Source organism: Grammomys surdaster, unplaced genomic scaffold (genome assembly GCF_004785775.1).
Source record: "Grammomys surdaster isolate TR1022 unplaced genomic scaffold, NIH_TR_1.0 188, whole genome shotgun sequence".
NCBI lineage: Eukaryota > Metazoa > Chordata > Mammalia > Rodentia > Muridae > Grammomys > Grammomys surdaster.
In genome coordinates this window covers 9040649-9059080 of record NW_021604633.1, presented here as the reverse complement: position 1 = coordinate 9059080, position 18432 = coordinate 9040649, and the positions used below count along the sequence as shown (strand labels likewise).

The 18432-nt window shown below is 37.6% G+C and overlaps 1 protein-coding gene across 1 annotated transcript in view; it reads left to right on the top strand.

Annotated features, from left to right (window-relative positions):
- Positions 1–18432, top strand: part of Hdac9 (histone deacetylase 9) — an 818562-nt gene that overhangs the window by 601806 nt on the left and 198324 nt on the right. Inside the window, exons 16-17 of the mRNA XM_028768866.1 lie at positions 4967–5087; positions 9668–9717. Of these exons, the coding sequence (XP_028624699.1) occupies positions 4967–5087; positions 9668–9717 (171 nt within the window). The remainder of the gene's footprint in view (positions 1–4966; positions 5088–9667; positions 9718–18432) is intronic.

Genomic DNA, 18432 nt, shown 5'->3' with positions numbered 1-18432 from the left:
CTGTTGTCATGACATGGGAGAGTGAGGGCTGGAATTCAAGGCTCCCAAATGACTCCCAAATGCAATCCATTTTGTTTCCATGTGACCAGTAGAAAGAAGTACAAACCTGCAAGGCTGCCTGCTGAATTGATTTCTTACCTCTCTCCTCATCCTAAGCAAAATTCTGAGGGATACAGGTGATGCAGGACAGCTGTATAAAAGGGGCTAAGGAGGTGAACGGCATAAAACAACACTCATTTTAATGTAGTGGTTAAACAATTGATTGCAGGCCAGTAACTCTACAATAGGTATACTTGTGCACAAGTAACGGGACCACATTTCTTTTTGTATTCAGAGAAAACTGTGTATCAAAAATAATCAATGGACCATGTTCTAGCCATTAAATATTATGGATGCTGGAAAGGGAAACCTTGGTATTAATAAGTTACTTATATTCCCACAAACAATAACTGTTTGCTGCTCTGTGCATTTTTTTTTATGGTAGGGGATACTGGGCAGCATATAAACACATCCTTCTACTTACAAATAACGGAGGAAATCTTCTTAGAAATTGAAACCTTTCAGTAGATAATTTTGCCTAATATGTCACTACTTTGAAAATGATTAAAGAAAACGGAGTTCCCTCCCCCACAGGAGGCAGGTACTTTGACTTGTCAAATTGAAGTTGGACATTTTCTCTTAGTTTGGAACCGCCACAGAATGAGCCCTTTCATGTACTCAATAATACCAAACCAATGCAATCCATCTGTTCTGCCAAATTATTCCTAGTTCCCTAACCAAAGGCACTGCTTTTTCATGCATTTTATCATGATTTTATGCCCTTTATTATATTTTACAAAAGGTTCTGATTCCTCCAGGGCCAATGAGAACTGATTAGGACACTGGCCTCCATCCAGGCTTTGAACACAGGAGAGGAAGGGATAGAACTGTTTCCTTTTTTCTCTGCTCCTTGGCAGAAAAAAAAAAATCTATGAATCTATACCGTGTGTGCTTTCTCCGTGTGTGGGTGGGTGTGGGCAAGCCCGCGTTTTATCCTGTCACAGTATGACTTTGTAGATCATGTTCAGAACATTCTTTCTATAATCACGTTGCATTAAGGGGCTTTATTTCAGAAAGACTGTTTCTTTAGGAAAGAACCATGGTGCATTGTAAGACTCAATGATATGGTAATTTTACATGACTTCAGTCAAACTTCCAATTTGAATAGACTCTGCCTTGGAACTGTGTTGAATCTGATCATACTCATAATCATAGAGTAGATACTCATTAGGCATTAGCTCCTTTCTGATTTTCAGTGGACATTGATTGAAAGCAAGACACAAAGAATGGTATTGGAACAATGAACACAAGACCACCTCACAGTGTTTCTTATTAGGAAGACAAAAGAAGAGCTTTAAGCACTCGTTCCTTGCCCTATATAGGCAAAGATCCAAGGCCTTTGTTTCCATACCATGGAGGAAGCATTAAATGTCCCAATATGCTCACAATTTTTAAAACTCCTTTGGGTCCATATATCACAGATGAGTTCACATAGCCATTCTTCAGACCAATCAGCTCTGAGAATGGAACTCACCATCTCCCTAAATTAAGCTGAACAGAACACTTTGTCCCATTTTGTGACTCATTATGCTTTTGACCTTTGACTCATGGGAGCATCTTGGGGGAGAAATGAAGAATAAAGGGCACATGAGAAGCAGTAAGAGAGGGGACAAGTTAAAAATATCTATTTAAGTCTAAACAAGTGAAAGACTAAATTCCAATGAGAAAGAAGTATTTGAGATCAGTATAAGAGGAAAGTTGAATGTGACTAATGTAAAGCATGATGGCAGGGGGTGGGGGTGTTAACTGGAGCTGTACCAACAGTATTAAGAAAGAATATAGTTGCAACCTGGGGACTCTTAGCTCAGCTGTCTACTACGTTATCAAACTAATCTTTCTCCAGGTTCTTGTAGAGATGAGACATTTGTCATAGGCTGGTTTCTCTCTAGCATCAGGAGAATCAAAGGGGATCGTCAAAAAATCAACTCTTCCTGGAGGGTGTGGTGGAACATCCCTGTATTCCCGGAACTCATGAAGCTGAGTTAGGAGGATGATGGCTTTGGAAGCCAGACTGGGCTCCTGTCTTCAATAACAAAACAAAGAAACAATACAAAAAAGAATGGTTACTTCTTTATATTGATTATAATCAATTTTCAAAGATAGATAGATAGATAGATAGATAGACAGATAGATAATAGATAGACGATAGACAGACAGACTTACAGATAGACAGACAGACAGATAGGATAAATAATCTATCCAACATTTGTGCTAAATGAGTTATCAAAATGAAATCTTATAAACAATGGTACATTTTAATAATGAAACAAAAATAGAGATAGAAGTAGAAACTCAAATAAGTCTTGTTGAACTGTGGGATTGGATACTTATTGCCTCTTTGTCAGTCTTACCCAAAGGAATACATGTCATACAGTCTGTCATCACTCGAAACTGTCTAGTACCATGGATCCTGAATCCTGTTGGAGGTGATTGTTTGGGGGTATAACTAGGAATTCAACTAGAGTGTTATTTGAATCATTGGAAAATAAGAAAAATATTTGAGACAAGCATGGAGTGTATAGGATGAAAAGGTATGTGACTAGCTATAAAAGCACTATTAATGATGTTTAAATTTATATCAGAGGTAAAGGTGCAATTTAGACCTGAAAAACTTTAAATAGAGAGAGAAAAACATGGTAAAGGTTTAGGATAGTATAGTGTTCAAAACATGAGTCTTAATATCAGCCATAGAATTGACATTGATAGTATTGCCTGTAGGTCCAGGCTGAGGCAAGAGTTTTGAAAGTTCAAGGCCGTGTTAGGCAACATGTAAGACTCTGTCTCAAAATATAATATGCAAAGAGTGGTGTGTATGGAACTTGGTGGTGAGTGTTTGCCTGGTATGTAGTCTTGAATTTAATCTCCAGTACTCTAAAAGCAATAGAAATATTGACATTATTGAATGTGTTGGTGGTTTGCTAAATCTGTGAGTATGATATATATCTATGGACAGGATGCCATTTGCTTTCTTAGTGGTCACCGTAATTCAACTAGGACTGTCTGTCCATCTGCTTTCTGAGTTCTGCTCATTCTAGTTTTAGACTATTGAACCATGGAATTACCAAGATTTCAGTGGGGGGAACTTTCCACCCTCTGAAAATTTGTTAAATTTGTTAAAATTAAAAACCCAGTTAAAATTTGTCTCTCAGCCCTTGACTTCCAACTTTCTCTTACTTGGTTTACCTTTTACTTGTTATTCTAATTATTTTGTCATTCTGGTCTTTCATGAGTATTTCCAAGTGTCATGGTTATTAGCCATTTACCTACGTTTGTAAGATATTTGTCAATTGATCAGAGCTGTGTCAGATCATTATCAAATCTTCCTTAATCTTCCATATTAGAGTTTTTATCTTAGGAATAATTTCTCTAAAGTGTATGCTTGGTTTTCTAGAACAATAAGCTGTATTACATGGTGCTAGATAATAGTTTAAAAACCATGGAACATCAATGTCATGGTAAGGAAAATTTCTGATGTATTTGCTTGTTTATTAGGGACATAAAGGTGGTCTTGAGAGCCTTCTGCTTCCCATCATTTCTTACTCTCTGGCCCCTGCCATTCCTCCCTAACTGTGACATGATCATTTATTTTAATGACAAGCACAGCTCTGCCTCCTGCACAGTAAAACGTGTGTGTGTCACTATGCAGCCATTTCTCCAGACTGCCCTCTCAGTGAACCACATATCAACATTGAACGGCCTGCCCACAGCCTCATCATCTTACACCCAGGAGGCTGACGACAGAATTGTCCTGGTCCTCACAGAGAGGCTCTTCCAAGTTACCTGGTACTTCTTTCTGCCTCTTCAACAAGGGAGGGTGGATTCTTTCTGAATCTCACCGAAGTTCTGTGCTTCATCCGTCACTTACTTCCTCCTTATGGTCACATGTATTCTAAGTGTGGCATTAGTGTTGTAGCTTTAGGAGGCACAGCAAGTTTCAGAATTGGGGGTGAATTAACGTCATATGCCAGAACAACCATCATCTGGTTCATGGCTGCACTGAGAGAAATGTAGCCAGGAACAGCACATGCTGGCTAATTGAGATTTAATTTAATGCATAATTTTGACAATTGTAAAGGTCAGCTCTTTGTTAGAATGATTGAGACCCTCTCGGGAGCCTAAATATAAACCATCAAGTGAATCTAGACGGTCTTAAGTTATCAGCAGTATTTATTTTTGTTTGATTGCAGATCTGTCACCAACTAATACTTTTATAAAATTCTTGAAATGAAATATTTTAAATGTGAGTTGGAAATTGAGGATTTATAAGGCTTTGTCAGATTCAAAACAAAAAAATTACTGTCAAATTTTCTTGTAAGTTTCTAAATATTGGCTCAGTACAAACCGTTAATAATCAGACCCTGAGTTGTATATATCCCTAGGGATACACATTGCGAAATATTGCTCTGGATTATAGCTATCACACACATGGAATAATTGTCATGTGTTTGCTGGTGAAATTCTAATGCAATCAAGTTTGGTGGTATTAACTGCATCCTTCGTTTCAGCATCTTTTTCAGGTCAGCGTTAACATAAAAAGGTAATAAATTTGTTTAATATATAAACAGTAACCCTTGTTTGTTCTAAAGCAGATACTTTTATTCTGAAGACTCAAATGCTAATTTTCTTTGTTATAAGTATTTTTATGCCAGAAAAAAAATAAGTTTATGTCATCAGAGGCCCGTTTATCTGAATCCTGCATACACTCATTTTCCAATTTTTATTATGGTTCTTTACCAGGCAAATCTATGTCACATTCTTGCATGATGAATCTGAGCCCGTTATTAATCATCTTAAATGTGATGTGAGGTCTCATTTTCTTCTGAGTGTTGTCAGTGAAAGACTATAGGTTTCTGCTGTTTTCTTTCAGCGAATTCAAGGTCGAAAAGCCAGCCTGGAGGAAATACAGCTTGTTCATTCTGAACATCACTCACTATTGTATGGCACCAGCCCCCTGGACGGACAGAAGCTGGACCCCAGGACACTCCTAGGTCTGTACAGGCCTCCATTCTACTGAGAACAGCACATTCCAGCACTGCCATTAGTCAATGCTGGTGTCAGCTCAAAATACTTGGCAAGCAGTGTGACAGAAAAATCAGTTTTTCCAGCAGTTGCTGCCTGGAATGAGTTGTGTAAAATAGAAGCCAATGCAGATTCTACATTTGAAAATGACACTGCAGAGAATCTAGTGCTTGTTTTTAAATTAACTTTATTTGAGCTGCAATCAGATGGTATATTTTCACATGCAGAAATATGTGAGTTACCAAATTTGTTTGCTTATATTTTTACATAGAAAGGTGATAAGACCTTTTCACAGTCTTTCTTCTCCTTTTTTTTTCTATCCATTTCTTATTTCTGAGTTCATACACTGAAAACTAACTAGAGGTCTTAATGTAATCCATCAAATATATGCCATTCTTCTGGAAACTAAGTATTACAGTAAATGGTGCAAGTAGAAAAACAATGATTATAATTTGTTTCAATGTAATTTTCCCCCAAAACGTTATCAGATTTTAAAATAAAATTTAAGCTTCAGGGATTTAATATGGACATTGAAATGACAGATATTTTGGAGAGGTGTCAGTGGCAGAACAGTAGTAAAAAATTATATTTTATTTATAAGCTCTTATAATTGAGTAACAAAACCTAACTTGGAAACAAACATATGCTGAAATTGTATTTTACAGTTTTAACTTAAAAGAAACATTTTAAAATGTGCCTCTCTCCTTTGAAGAATTTTATTGACTCACTCTCAAGTTATCAAACCTTCTTACCTAATTCAATATTACTTCAAAATAACTTACGTTAACTGGTCCTAGGTAGTTCAGAGCATGCATATGTGTGTGTGTGTACTAGTGAGTCTGTGTCCCTGCCTATGTGTGGATCAGGATAGGCCTGGGAGCCTGAGAAGAAGTAAGCAGAAAGGAGAACAGAAAAAGATACCTCAGTTTCTAGAGGAAAAAGTCTGTTTTATTCAAAATTTGTTATGGTAAGCAAATTTAATACAATACAATGTATGTTTAATGTATACAATGCAAGTGAATCAATTTAAACCTCTATTCTTTGAATAATTTTTCTTGGGTCTTTTTATTTATTTTGAGACAGTGTCTGTCTATGAAGTCCAAGTTAGTTTTGAACCCTTGGTCCTCTCTTCTCAGCGTTTCCAGAGCCTGACACCATACCCAGATCTTTGTTCATTTGGGAGAAATCATGCTTTGAACATACAGATACTTTACATAAAGTACTTTCTTTTGCTATGCATTTTAAGATCTGTTCTTTTTTAAAAAAATATGGATAATGCTAACTAACCACAGGAACTCTATCCCAAACGTTTTGGTTTTCATGATTCTATGACACCTACATATTCAGTTATTTAAGCAGATATGTCTATTTTTTAGTTTGGTAAAGATAGAGCTCAATCTTCCCCACTTTACTGTGTCCACAGAGTTTAATGAAGCCTGCTTTAAGGCTTCATTGGAACACACTAGGATTGTTCAGACTGTGAACAGTAATGAACATGAAATGTCCAGTCTTCCCTAGCAATCACCATTCCATCATTTGAGAACAAAGACATTTACTGATGAAGTGAGGTGTGAGTGTGGAGAACATCAGCTTTATTTAAGAATTACAGATATCTTTCAGTGTATTGAAAGGCAACACTTTCCTTATGGGTCATCCTGGTACAGGTAGCACAGGGATGCTACATTCTCGAAAGCCTTAAGGTCAGCCACAATATTCAACTTGGGCAATATTTTAGAACTCCTTGAGATTGTCTGGAGACTGAAAAGTACAGCTGATCTCTTTCAGTTACAGATCATAGTAGATTTCCGAGTTCTTTTCAAAGGTTACTTTGTACTCTTTGTGGAATTTAAATTATTGGAGCTTTGGTTTCCAATAGACCAGAATGATCTGGCTCTGTTTGTAGAAACACAGACTCAAGAAGCTTTGTCCCAATTATCCATACCACTTACTCCCTTGTCACTTTTGGACTTCCCCAATCCTTCCCAACAAGATGGAAGGTGTCATTTCTAACTCAAAAATTTTAAAATTGGAAGCAAGAATTTAAATAAAAATCCAGTATTCCCAGACCTTCCAGTCTTTATATCTTGAAGGACATCTATAGTTGATAAAATAATTAGATAATAACACAACTACCCATTTACCTCTTTAAATACTCTGGGCCTTGTACAATGATCGTTTGAAAATATTATCTCCAATATTTTCTAGTAGAAGTTTTTATATAGCACTAATGCCCCCATGTCATTCTATTGCCAGTTTTTATTATCTTGTTTCTAGTCAGAGTTCAGTTCAATGATAACTGAATACAGTGCTCTTAAACAATAATCTCAATATATGAAGTAGCTCAAACATTTCTTGCATATTACTAAATTAAAATGATCAATTACTTTATATTTATTGCTATATAACTAAATAAGATTTAAATATAACGAAGTAAATTTATTTCCCTTATTCCCATAGAACTTAATAAAACTTTAGATTACTTATTTGAAATACTTTATTGCATTACAACATTTTTTACCTCTCTTATTGCTCATAAATAATGAGTTCATATATTAAAATATACAAGAATAACATTATTAAGAGTAACAATATTAAAATTTTTTGCTCTTCTGCAGCATTAAGCAGAAATACTTGATTTATTTGGGTGTGTACTCACATGGTTATATGTGTCAATAATTTTGTTTATCAGTACTGTGGCCAGAGGACAGACTGCAAGAGTCAGTTCTCTCCTTCTGAGGCCTGAATTCAGGTTAGCATGCTTTGCAGCCCACCAAGCCATCTCTCTTGTTCCCAAGTTTTCTGGAGTTTTTGTTGTTTGTTTGTTTGTTTGTTTGTTTTTAAATGTCTTTCCCTGATGCCAGTATTGAAGTTTTAAGAGGATGATGTTAAACCCAAGACTTTATACATTCTAGGCAAGTGCTCTGTCTTTGATCTACACCCTCAGTTCTTTTGCTTTTGAGAGGGAAATCTGCCTATGTAATTAGATGTCTTCATTCTTCATGAGTTTTTCTTTATCATTTTCCATGTCAGTTATTGCATTAAAATATCAACAATTAAATTTATTGTTTTCAAAACAAGCTTTTTTCAGTGACAGTATAATCTCTTTAGACTTGCCCACAGAAAATGTGAAATTCATCACAAACTTGTTTTCAATTCTAATTGGCATTTTGTCGATCATCAGCAGAACATAGGTGAAGTGTTGTTTGTACCCGGTTCCACTAATGATGATGAGCACACTGCCTTAATCCTAGGAAATAATCACAATTAATATTTCAGCAGATATGTTAAATTTGACATTATTTGTATTTATATCAATAGATTCCTTAAATGATATTATTTATGTTTCTTTTTAATTTGCTAACATCAGAGAGGCCTATGATGCACTTGAGTTTACATATATTTTAGGTAGATTGAGATACTCATATATGTAAATATACACACATTTTTCTAGGGTAGAAATTTAAGGCTAAATTCCTGGTCTTGAGCGTCAATGACTAAGAGCATTGGCTACTTTTTCGGAGAATGCAGTTTAGATTCCCAGCGCCTACATGATGTCTTATAATCAGCTGTAACTCCAATCCCAATGGAGCTGATGCCTATATATGGGCTCTGTGAGCACCAAGGTTACACATGGTGCCCATACAAACAATCTTGCCAAACGCATATTCATAAAAATAGTAAATTAATTAATAAAAAGGTTAAGACTACACATTTTAAAAGTATTTTGTATTTGAATTCTTTTTGATGGCAGTACATTTTTTTCAAAAACCTTGTGGCTTAAACCATCATGTTGAAATATAAGCTCAGTTGATAGCTTGAATTGTAATTTTTAAAATGATAATGAACAGCATTGCTGTATTAGTTTTAAAACTCTTTTGAACTTGTGGTGCTTCTGTACTTTAGAGGCTGGGGCAGGAAGTTTACCCTGAGTTCAAGGGCAGCTTGGGTTACAAAGTGAGTTACAGGCCAAGGAGCAACACATAATGAAATTTGGTCTCAAAACAAAACAAGATTATTTTCTTTCTGAAGAATACAGAGTTCCTTTCCAAACTGCTGCAGGTGAGGTCGTGGTAGGCAGACAGAATGTAGATCCCACACTGTACTTACATAATCCAGAACTCACTACTTCCCGTCCAACAAGGGCTTAGGCAGGAAGAGAACATCAGGGAGTGGAGGCCTAGTACTCTGTAATCTTGGGAGGATACAGGGGATCTCTGCAGAGAAAGAAGTAGGGAGAAGTTTTGGCCAATGGTCAGGTCAGGGTCTTCATTTGGGACTGAAAAGTCCCCTTAGGAGTCATGATCCAAGAATTTTTCAACCACAAGCAAAACTTGTTCTTGTTTTTGTTTTTTCCTATTTGTTTGCATTTGCTTTGAGTTTGTACCTGTGTATAAACAAACAGTATATTCTGAAAATTAACTCTGATTGGTCTAAATTTTAATTAATTTTCCAATAAGTGAAATAGTGAGTACATATAGCAGATTAAACACTCAACCTATAAGACCTATGCATTCATAGCATTTATGTTTCTTGTCTTTGTTCTATGCAGGTGATGATTCTCGAAAGTTCTTTTCCTCGTTACCTTGTGGTGGACTTGGGGTAAGGATAATTTGTTTACTGCTTTTAAAGTTACATAAACTTACAAAAACTCTCCCTTGTTTTACCTCTGGAGTTGTGTTGAAGATTATCTTTCAGAAGGGCTGTGTGATTCACTGAACTCAATGTCAAGTCCAAAGTTTCCTGTTTAAAACAGATTTAAGAATTTTGAGATGATGACAATATGAGAACTATGCCATGTGGACCTTGACATTCGAGCTGTGTGCTAAGATATCCGTTCCTCGTGTTCATCATTCTTAGGCATTTGTGTGGCTACAGAAAGGTTCCTAGGAGAGATTTTTAAGTAATTTTCTTACAGAGCTCAATTTTCAATAGAATGTCACCAGCTATGCACGTATGTTAGTTAGCTGGTGAAAGTAGAACAAACTATCCACACAAAATGCTTTGCATTATGGGACACATTGTGAACCCTTTGAGGGTTTTGTTTTGGTTTAGTTTGGGTCTTCGATAGTTAATTAACAAACCCCTTTGACCCAGGATATTTATATCACATTTCTAGGACAGATTTGTTCAGATCCAGCAGGATATGAAGAAAAGTGGCTAAATTTTTGTGGATTAGAACAAACCCTATACCCTGCCATTTATTTAAAATTAACCCTTGCCAGTAACAAACCTTCATTCTGTACAACAGAATGCCAAGTCATGTCTGGACATCATAACTCTAGATCAGATTTCCAAGGACTAAGACATTTAAATCATGTAAAATTTGTGGATTTTGAAGAGAGAACAAAAATCATGTTTTTTGACAATTCCTTGTTATTTTAACACAGAAAATTTCCATGCTTTTCATCTTATCATTTTAATGATGCCTAACTTAGGAGTGGCTCCTCTTCCCTGATCCTATCACTCTGGAAATAAAATTGCCAGCACCAATTAATATCCAATTAGACTAGATAGGTTATTACAACTGAGTTCTGGAAAGCAAGCAAAATGTAAAAGTCATTTTTTAAAATGTGTATGAATGTTGTCACTGCACATAGGTCTATGTATAACATGCCTAGTGCCCTAAAGATCAGGAGAAGGCATCAGGTTCCCTGGAACTGCAGTTACACACAGTTGTGAGCCACCGTGTGGTGCTGAGAATTGAACGAGTGTCCTCAAGAAGAGCGGCCAGTACTCTTAATCACACTCATCTCTGGAGCCCATAAACAGTATTACTAGCATTGTTTTTGATGGGTGAAATTGAATTTCCAGAGAAGTGACATGAACTTTTGAAAAAATCACACAGTGGTAAAGGGCTCCGAGTATTGCTATGCACACTCACATATGGGCTTTGTGAGGTGGTTTTTCAAATCCTTCCTTGGATTTCATCAGTAACAGATGGTAACTGTATATCCTCTACCTGGCTAGCCTCACAGTGGCCCACTTCTTTGAAACTCACCAATGACTTTTGCCTTTTGATCCTTGACGCAAATCAGGTATCACTTCACTTTAGTACTGGCCGGTTGTAGCAAAATTTCTGTAGTGCTGAGAGCTTGCAGAATCATTCTAAAAGGCAGAGGATAGATGACTCTTGAAATGGCTTTCAATGCCTTTGCCAGTATGCTGTAATATCCCAAATGGTCATTTTAAGAGCAAAAGTGCTTACCTGCAAATGGGCCAAAGAGTGAAAACGAAAAGTGCTATTTCACAGGAACTAGGGTGGGAAAGAAATCAAAGCTATTAAACGAATCACGTGCAATGAAACCTGCTCCTGTTCTTGTACATTTAATTCATGACGCATTACTTAACTACAGATGGCTCCTTGAGATGTCCCTCCAAAATATAACCTGGGATGTACCTGAGGCTTACTGTCCCAAAGTGTCTCTATTCACCCTCACTAAACCTATACCAAGTTAAGTTAATCTTCAGCTAGAAGGACTTCAGTAAGTTCTTTACAGTACCTACCGACTGCTTCTGCTGGTTCTGTATCCCCAACATGAAGCACAGCCGGGGCCACAGAGTACTTTTTAAATTTTTATTCCAGATATAACCCTGATGTGGTTAGTGCAGTACTGCTGATGAGTCTGAGTACAGGCAATCGGCAGGATGAGACATATACGAGGTAACCCTGCTAACCCTGGAGAAGGTTGGAGAGAACGTGAGAGGGACACTATGCTTATCAAATTTTCCTCAGTTGTCTGTATAGGTCCTGGGGTGTGTGTGTGTGTGTGTGTATGCACAGGAGTGCACACGCATGCTCTTGCACATACAGCAGGACTAAGGTTTTAACTTGATGATGCTGTGGTAAACTTATCTGATTCGGTAGTTTTGTGTGTTTACCCAGCTATATTTAAATTTTGCCCATTATGTGGATGTATGCGGAGTAGGAAGCATTCAAGCTAGGATTGTGGGAGTCAGGAACTAACTTTGGGTAGTTAATTCTCTCCGTTCACTATGAATTTTGAGTATTGAATTTAGGTCATCAGTATTGCTGCAACGTGTTTTTACCTGCTGACCTATCTTGGGCCTACAGTTATTATTATTAAATCTTGGTGTAAATTAAAGAAACAAATCATATTCTTGACCATACCTGAGCCGTCTTCCTTCCTTAGATCTTTAGTTTTGATACACCCCTAGAAAGAACTCTAGGACCTTTGGATTTCAACAAACCCGTATTTGCACCTCCAAGCAACCACAGACATAGCATAAACAAAAGACAGCCAGGAACAATTTAGAGTAGTTCAGTTTAGCATTATGGATGCACCATGGAGGTTTGGAATCACTTGGTAATTGTTTTTGTCTTAAAACACTCCTCTGGCTCAAATTACCTAAAATAGATCCATTGGTTTCAATTAAAAAAAATACTCCATGATTTCCAATCCACAATGAAAATTGTCATTGCTTTGAATATACAGCTTCGTTGTCTCTAGGTTTAACGTGTAGCTACTGAATGTTGATGAATTAATTGGCTTTTGAGGAGATGACCTCGGAGGTTATGAAATCAGAAAGTCTCTGCTTCTTATTAGAGCTTCCTCTAGAATTGCTTGTGATAATTGGACTCTTGGTCAGCCAGCTGCTCGTGGTGAGCAGCACTGAGGACACTGTAAAAATGCGCTGCCCAGAACAATGTTTTAAGGGACAATGTCATATTTCCAAATTTCTCTGTGCTTGAGTCTCATTTTCTTTAGTTAACAGGGCATGACTCATTTCTAACTATGAAGTACTTCCACTGCAAGAAAACCCACTATTTGAAAGAGCGTTTCACCAAATCTGAGCCTTAGATGTTGTGTAGCGAAAGAGATCGTTAAGAGGCTCTGGTAACAATAGCCAGAGCAGGACCATGCTAGTTCTCTCTCCTCAGGGTATGTGGCTAAAAATAGTGATCGTTTTCCTGGCCATCCCATCTGACCTGCTGCTGTGTGAAGAAATCTTGAAGTCATTTCTCAGCCTCACTTTACCCCTCTTCACTTGATAGGGGGGAAAACCCACAAACGCAAGGACAAGCAGGCTTTTATGATAATGTCGTCATCAGCTCTCAGCTTCAAACGCTTCTGTGGCTTTTGAGTTGTCATTTATAACTTGGAACTGAATCGACCCATAATTCCCCCGGTACACTTAGAGAAATTGATAACAGATTCTGCGCTTCTTTTATGGCTCAGAGGAGGCAACTCCAATCACATCACTATTGGCAGGCAATATTATTTTTTGACATGGTTGTAAAAGTATAAAGGAGCTTATGGCATTTGTTTAGATGAGGAATGGGCTCTCAAGCTGCGCTGGGGTTTATGGGACCCGATTAGTGAGAAGCGAAGGGAATATGATGTTTGCAAACAGGATATGATTTTATATAAGTTTGGGTTTTGTGCTCTGTTCCCTGGGGAAAACCCCGTAGACAGCAGAGAATTCCACTTTTATCCTACAATAGACCAGCCCCCGTGCCAAGATGCAGAAAAAGAACTGGTCACTGGGCAGCTTCAGGCCGCTAGTGGGAAGAGGAGGGGCTGAGAAGAGGCGGAGCGAATCCCTAGCCTTTGTGAGGAGCTGCACAGTGCATAGACAGAATCTGGTCCTGGAGGGCCAGAATATGAGCTATTGTGTGGTTAAACTGAGACCTCTTGCCCAGCAGCAAGGTTCTGACTCTGGGAACACCAATCCAGCTTTATAACAAACTTTTATGTTTTCCTGTGATCTATTTGACGACACCTAGATGTCACACACTTAAGGGTCTATGCATGTTGTGTTTTATTTTATCTTATTTTATTCTACTTTATTTTATTTTACTTAAGAGTGAACAGATGGAAGGAAGATGATTGTGTGTCTTGGGCGATTGGGTTGAAGGCACATTTTAATTGTTCTGAGGTTTCCTGCAGACATTCTGGTTATGCTAATAATATTCACTGTACAAAAGACAAGCTTGAATGAAATATTCTAAATGTTCTTTCCTTCTCTCAGAGCTGATATGTATGTTCTTCCCTTTATATGCAAATTATATATATTCATCACAAACAGAAACCCTAACGAAATCTGTCATTTTGCACTCCACCATCATTGTTTGTATTGCTATTTCACTACATTATTCTCCCTAAAAGCTCTGAACAAGATTCCATGGCAAGCCCTTTGCAGGGATCCTCTGAGTCTTCTTTTCCATTATAAAGAATGATTGAGTGACCAATTGTATGGACATACAGTTAAACCCAAGAACATAGAAAGTTTCATCCAGTAAGGGGATTTATCACTATTATCTAGAATTTTTTTCCTTGAAACAATACTAATGTTTTAGAAGGTTTGATGTATGCCATCAGATGATGATTGAAGAACAGGGGTCCAGGATTTCAAAGACTAATGAAACAAAAAGAACCTTTTCAGTTACTCTGGACCTGAATTTGGTTGCTCTATGGTTGATTTGGTGGCCAGATCTGTAGTAGTAGAGAAGAGTGGGCTTCCAACGTTGAAAAGGAGGAAGATGGACGTAGGACTTACACAGACAGTCAGGAGCTGAATTTGTGCGAACACTAAGCACTGTGCAGAGAATGTTTATGTCAGTTGTGTATCAGGAAAGGTATGAATGCAGGGTACTAGGGAAGACAGCAGTCAGGCCGTAATTGTTTCAGCCATAATGACACTCCATGTTACTGACATTGGATCAAGCTGTTGTCAATTGGGAGAGAATTTCCACTCTTCCATCCCCTAAGGCACTTAATCTTTAAACATGCCAAAAATTTGGATGTTTCTTAGGTTTTGATATTGACTGAGGAAGCCCTTTCTTTTATCATAGATCTATTTCACCATGTGTAATTCCCACCCTATTACCCTCCACAAGCACGATGGATTTTATGACATCAGCAGACAGAGAAAGAGGGTGGCATCTGCTGCTCACATGTAGTAATCAAGATGTTTATCCCCTAACATTAATGTGCTCAAAGCTGACTTGCAATCGGTTCTTGAGTTGGTTAACTATGTGCATTCCCTCCATTGCTGTGTTCGCAAATGTCATGACCCCTTCCCTCAAGCACAAGAGGACATGTCATGTTTTGTCTTATCCCTTTTGATGTCTGTCTCCTGTTCCTAATTGTCTTTGGATTTTTATTAGTTTTAACCTTCATACAAATGATACTAGCAGGCTACCTGCAACACCTGGAAAAAAAAGTGAAATTGATAAGACCGTCTTACTGAAATTGTTTAGTTTTTCTCTCAATATGTAAGTTCTATCAAAAGCTCAGGGCAAAAATTATTATTCAGATAGCTGATCTGGTGTTATGTAGATTAGGCTAATTGCATACAGTCAACAGAAGTGATGAGGTATGAACTTCATAACATTACTTAGTGTTTGCAGTAAAGGTTAAACTTTTATGAGACCAAAATAAACTTAGCTTGACACTCTAGGGTTGCTGTAAGTAAATTGATTTGATGAATTTTAATAGGTATATAAACTACAAGGCATATGCTGTGTTGCTGGAGAGAGATGGCTCTTGGTTAAGAGTAGAGGCTGTTCTTACAGAGAACTTGGGTTGAATTTCCAGCACCCAACTGTTGGTTTACAGCCATTTGTTAAGTCCAAATCTAGGACATCCAATGCTTGCACATGTTGTACTTGCATGCATACTGGCAAAACATTCATGTGCACCAAATAATTAATTAGTTAATGAAAGAGGGTATATGAAACCATGAAATAAAACCTCAGAAAACTAGAACATGCTGACTACATTTAAACATGAAAGCATCTGATTTGCATTTCTGACCCTGAAGACAAATGTAAAGCCAAGGAAAAGTTAAAGTCAAACAAAGCAAATGCGACTCTCCAGAGAAATCTGGCCTAGCTTGCCATGTAGTCAGCTGGGGCCCAGCTCAGCATTGCCATTTGGATGAGAAAATATCAAACTTGGAGTTTCCCAGTGTCATGCTTCTGTCTTCAACAATTTCGATGTCAGAAACACAACTTGAAACAAACTAAAATCCAATACGTAATAGGGATGCACCATTACCTCACCTGTCTCCGTGTCTACAGCCATATCACTCAGGCTGTACCTGGCTTCATCCGCTTTATCTCTGTGATGTATTTTTCCAGTTTTTAGTGAAACAAAACTTTTGCTTTAATTAACATAAAATGAGTTGTTTTCTTTTAAAATCTAAAACTAAGGCTGGAGCGATGGCCCATCAGTTAAAGGCTAGGCTTGCAACCAAACATATAAAATCTAAAATTAGAATGAAAAATAATCCTAATGGAAGTTAAAAACTAGTGAGGGAGGATGAAAACAATGTATATATGAGTTTAAGTGTGTGTGCATGCGTGTGCATGCGTGTGCATGCGTGTGTGTGTGTGTGTCTGTGTGTGTGTGTGCGTGTATGACTGCCTCAAAAAAGGAGTCTGGAGAATACAGACGTCTACTGAGAATAGGGTAACAGCAATGAGAACTCAGAAGGTGGGGATAGGGCCACACCTACCCAGACTTCTGAGAGAGCCATTCCCATCTCCACTGTGAAGTTATGAACAATTATATTGGGGTGTTGTTGTTGTTGTTGCTGCTGCTGTTGTTTGTCCAAAACACTAAGTAGCTGGATTACTTTTTAATTTCTGGATTTTTGTGTGCCAGGCCAGTATGAAGGACCAATGAGCACACTTTGAAATCCTAAGATCTCTAAAGATCTGGCCAGGGCTATCTGGAAGCTCTTGCAAGAAAACACATTTACCTGGACATTCAGAGATCTAGGACTGAGAAGCAGTACCGGGCTGTATGATGTCTGTGTGAATGACCCCATGGTCCAAGAATGTGCTTTGGGTTTCCAGTATCTGAGGATGCTATTTGTATACACTTTCTAACTTAAATTGTCAAGCTGAAGTTATACACTGTTCTCTAATATCTGCCCATATTCAAGTCTGATGTAGATACCCCATTTGCAAGTAGTTCATATAACATGTGTAATTCTGTGGCTTCTTATATGACATTTTTTTGTATGCATTGACATCATTTGTCTCTGTCTGTTCCTTTCTTATTTATATCTGAGCTGTAAAAGCCAGGGCGACTGAAGGGTTGTTTTCATTAGGTTACTATATGGCCCAAGGGATAAAAAATCTCAATTTTTAAAATAAATTTATTAATGTGTATGTATATATATGAGTGCCTATTTGCATGTATGTGCACCATATACATGAGTGGTTCCTGTGGAGAACAGAGGAATATGTGATTTTATAATCTCTGGAGTTACAAGTATTTAGGAGCCATCCAAAGGAGTGCTGGGAACTGATCCTAGGTCATCTGCAAGAGCAGCAATTGATCTTAATCACTGAGCTACCTGAGCGCCCGACTTCTCAATGTTAATGTCTACTTTTATGTTGTGGGAACATATTCTATGGAACACAAATGCTGGTTTCTGAATTTTAGGGATACTTTCTGCTGTCAGATGCCAGTCTTTATTCTCAACAACTTCTATACTGAGACATTATCAGTAAAGTTTTTGACTAAGTCATTTAGGATTCAGTTCTGTCTAATTACACTGATAATCTTTAGCTTTAGCTGGAATTGTACCCAGAGGACTTATTTTGGTGTTGATAGTATCCATTAAGAAGGAGATAAATATGTATTAGAGTAGGTGAGTCCACAGAGAAGCCTAGGAAACATGTCATGTTAGTGTTTGAAACACTGCGTAATTCGCAGCTTCACAGAAGAAAATAGCCACTATGTAGATGAAGCTTCCAATGATAACCCACTTCAATCTATTTATTCTTCAAAATAGACACAGGCACCTTATTCCTAAAGATGCAATAAAGACTTAGTGTTCAATAGAACGGGGAACTAAGGTTCAGAGGGGCCACTTACTTGATTCACACAAATAGGAGGTGTTGGGATAGAGGTAGCCTGACTTTTAGCCCTTACCCAATACTATGCGCTCACAGCTCACCATAATTTTAACCTCATATGACTGTCAACACTCCCTTCCCAAATGAAATACCCCAAGCCACAAGAAAAGCACATTTGCTCCTTTTGCCAAGAGCATTTTCTTCTTTATTAAAACCCCTGTGAAGTACTAAATCTATGCATCATCAGCTGGGGTTAAAGGGAATTGTATGTTTTATACACAGTGTGGCAACCCTAACTGGAACACTGGGAAATCTATGCCTTGGACCAAACCACTGATATGACACAGAGGGAATCTATTCCATACACCTACTGAGTCACCTTAATTATATTAAGCTGCTCTCTATAAAACATAGAGCTATAACATTCACCATCTGATGAATACAAGATTAGTATACTATGAAACATATATATATATATA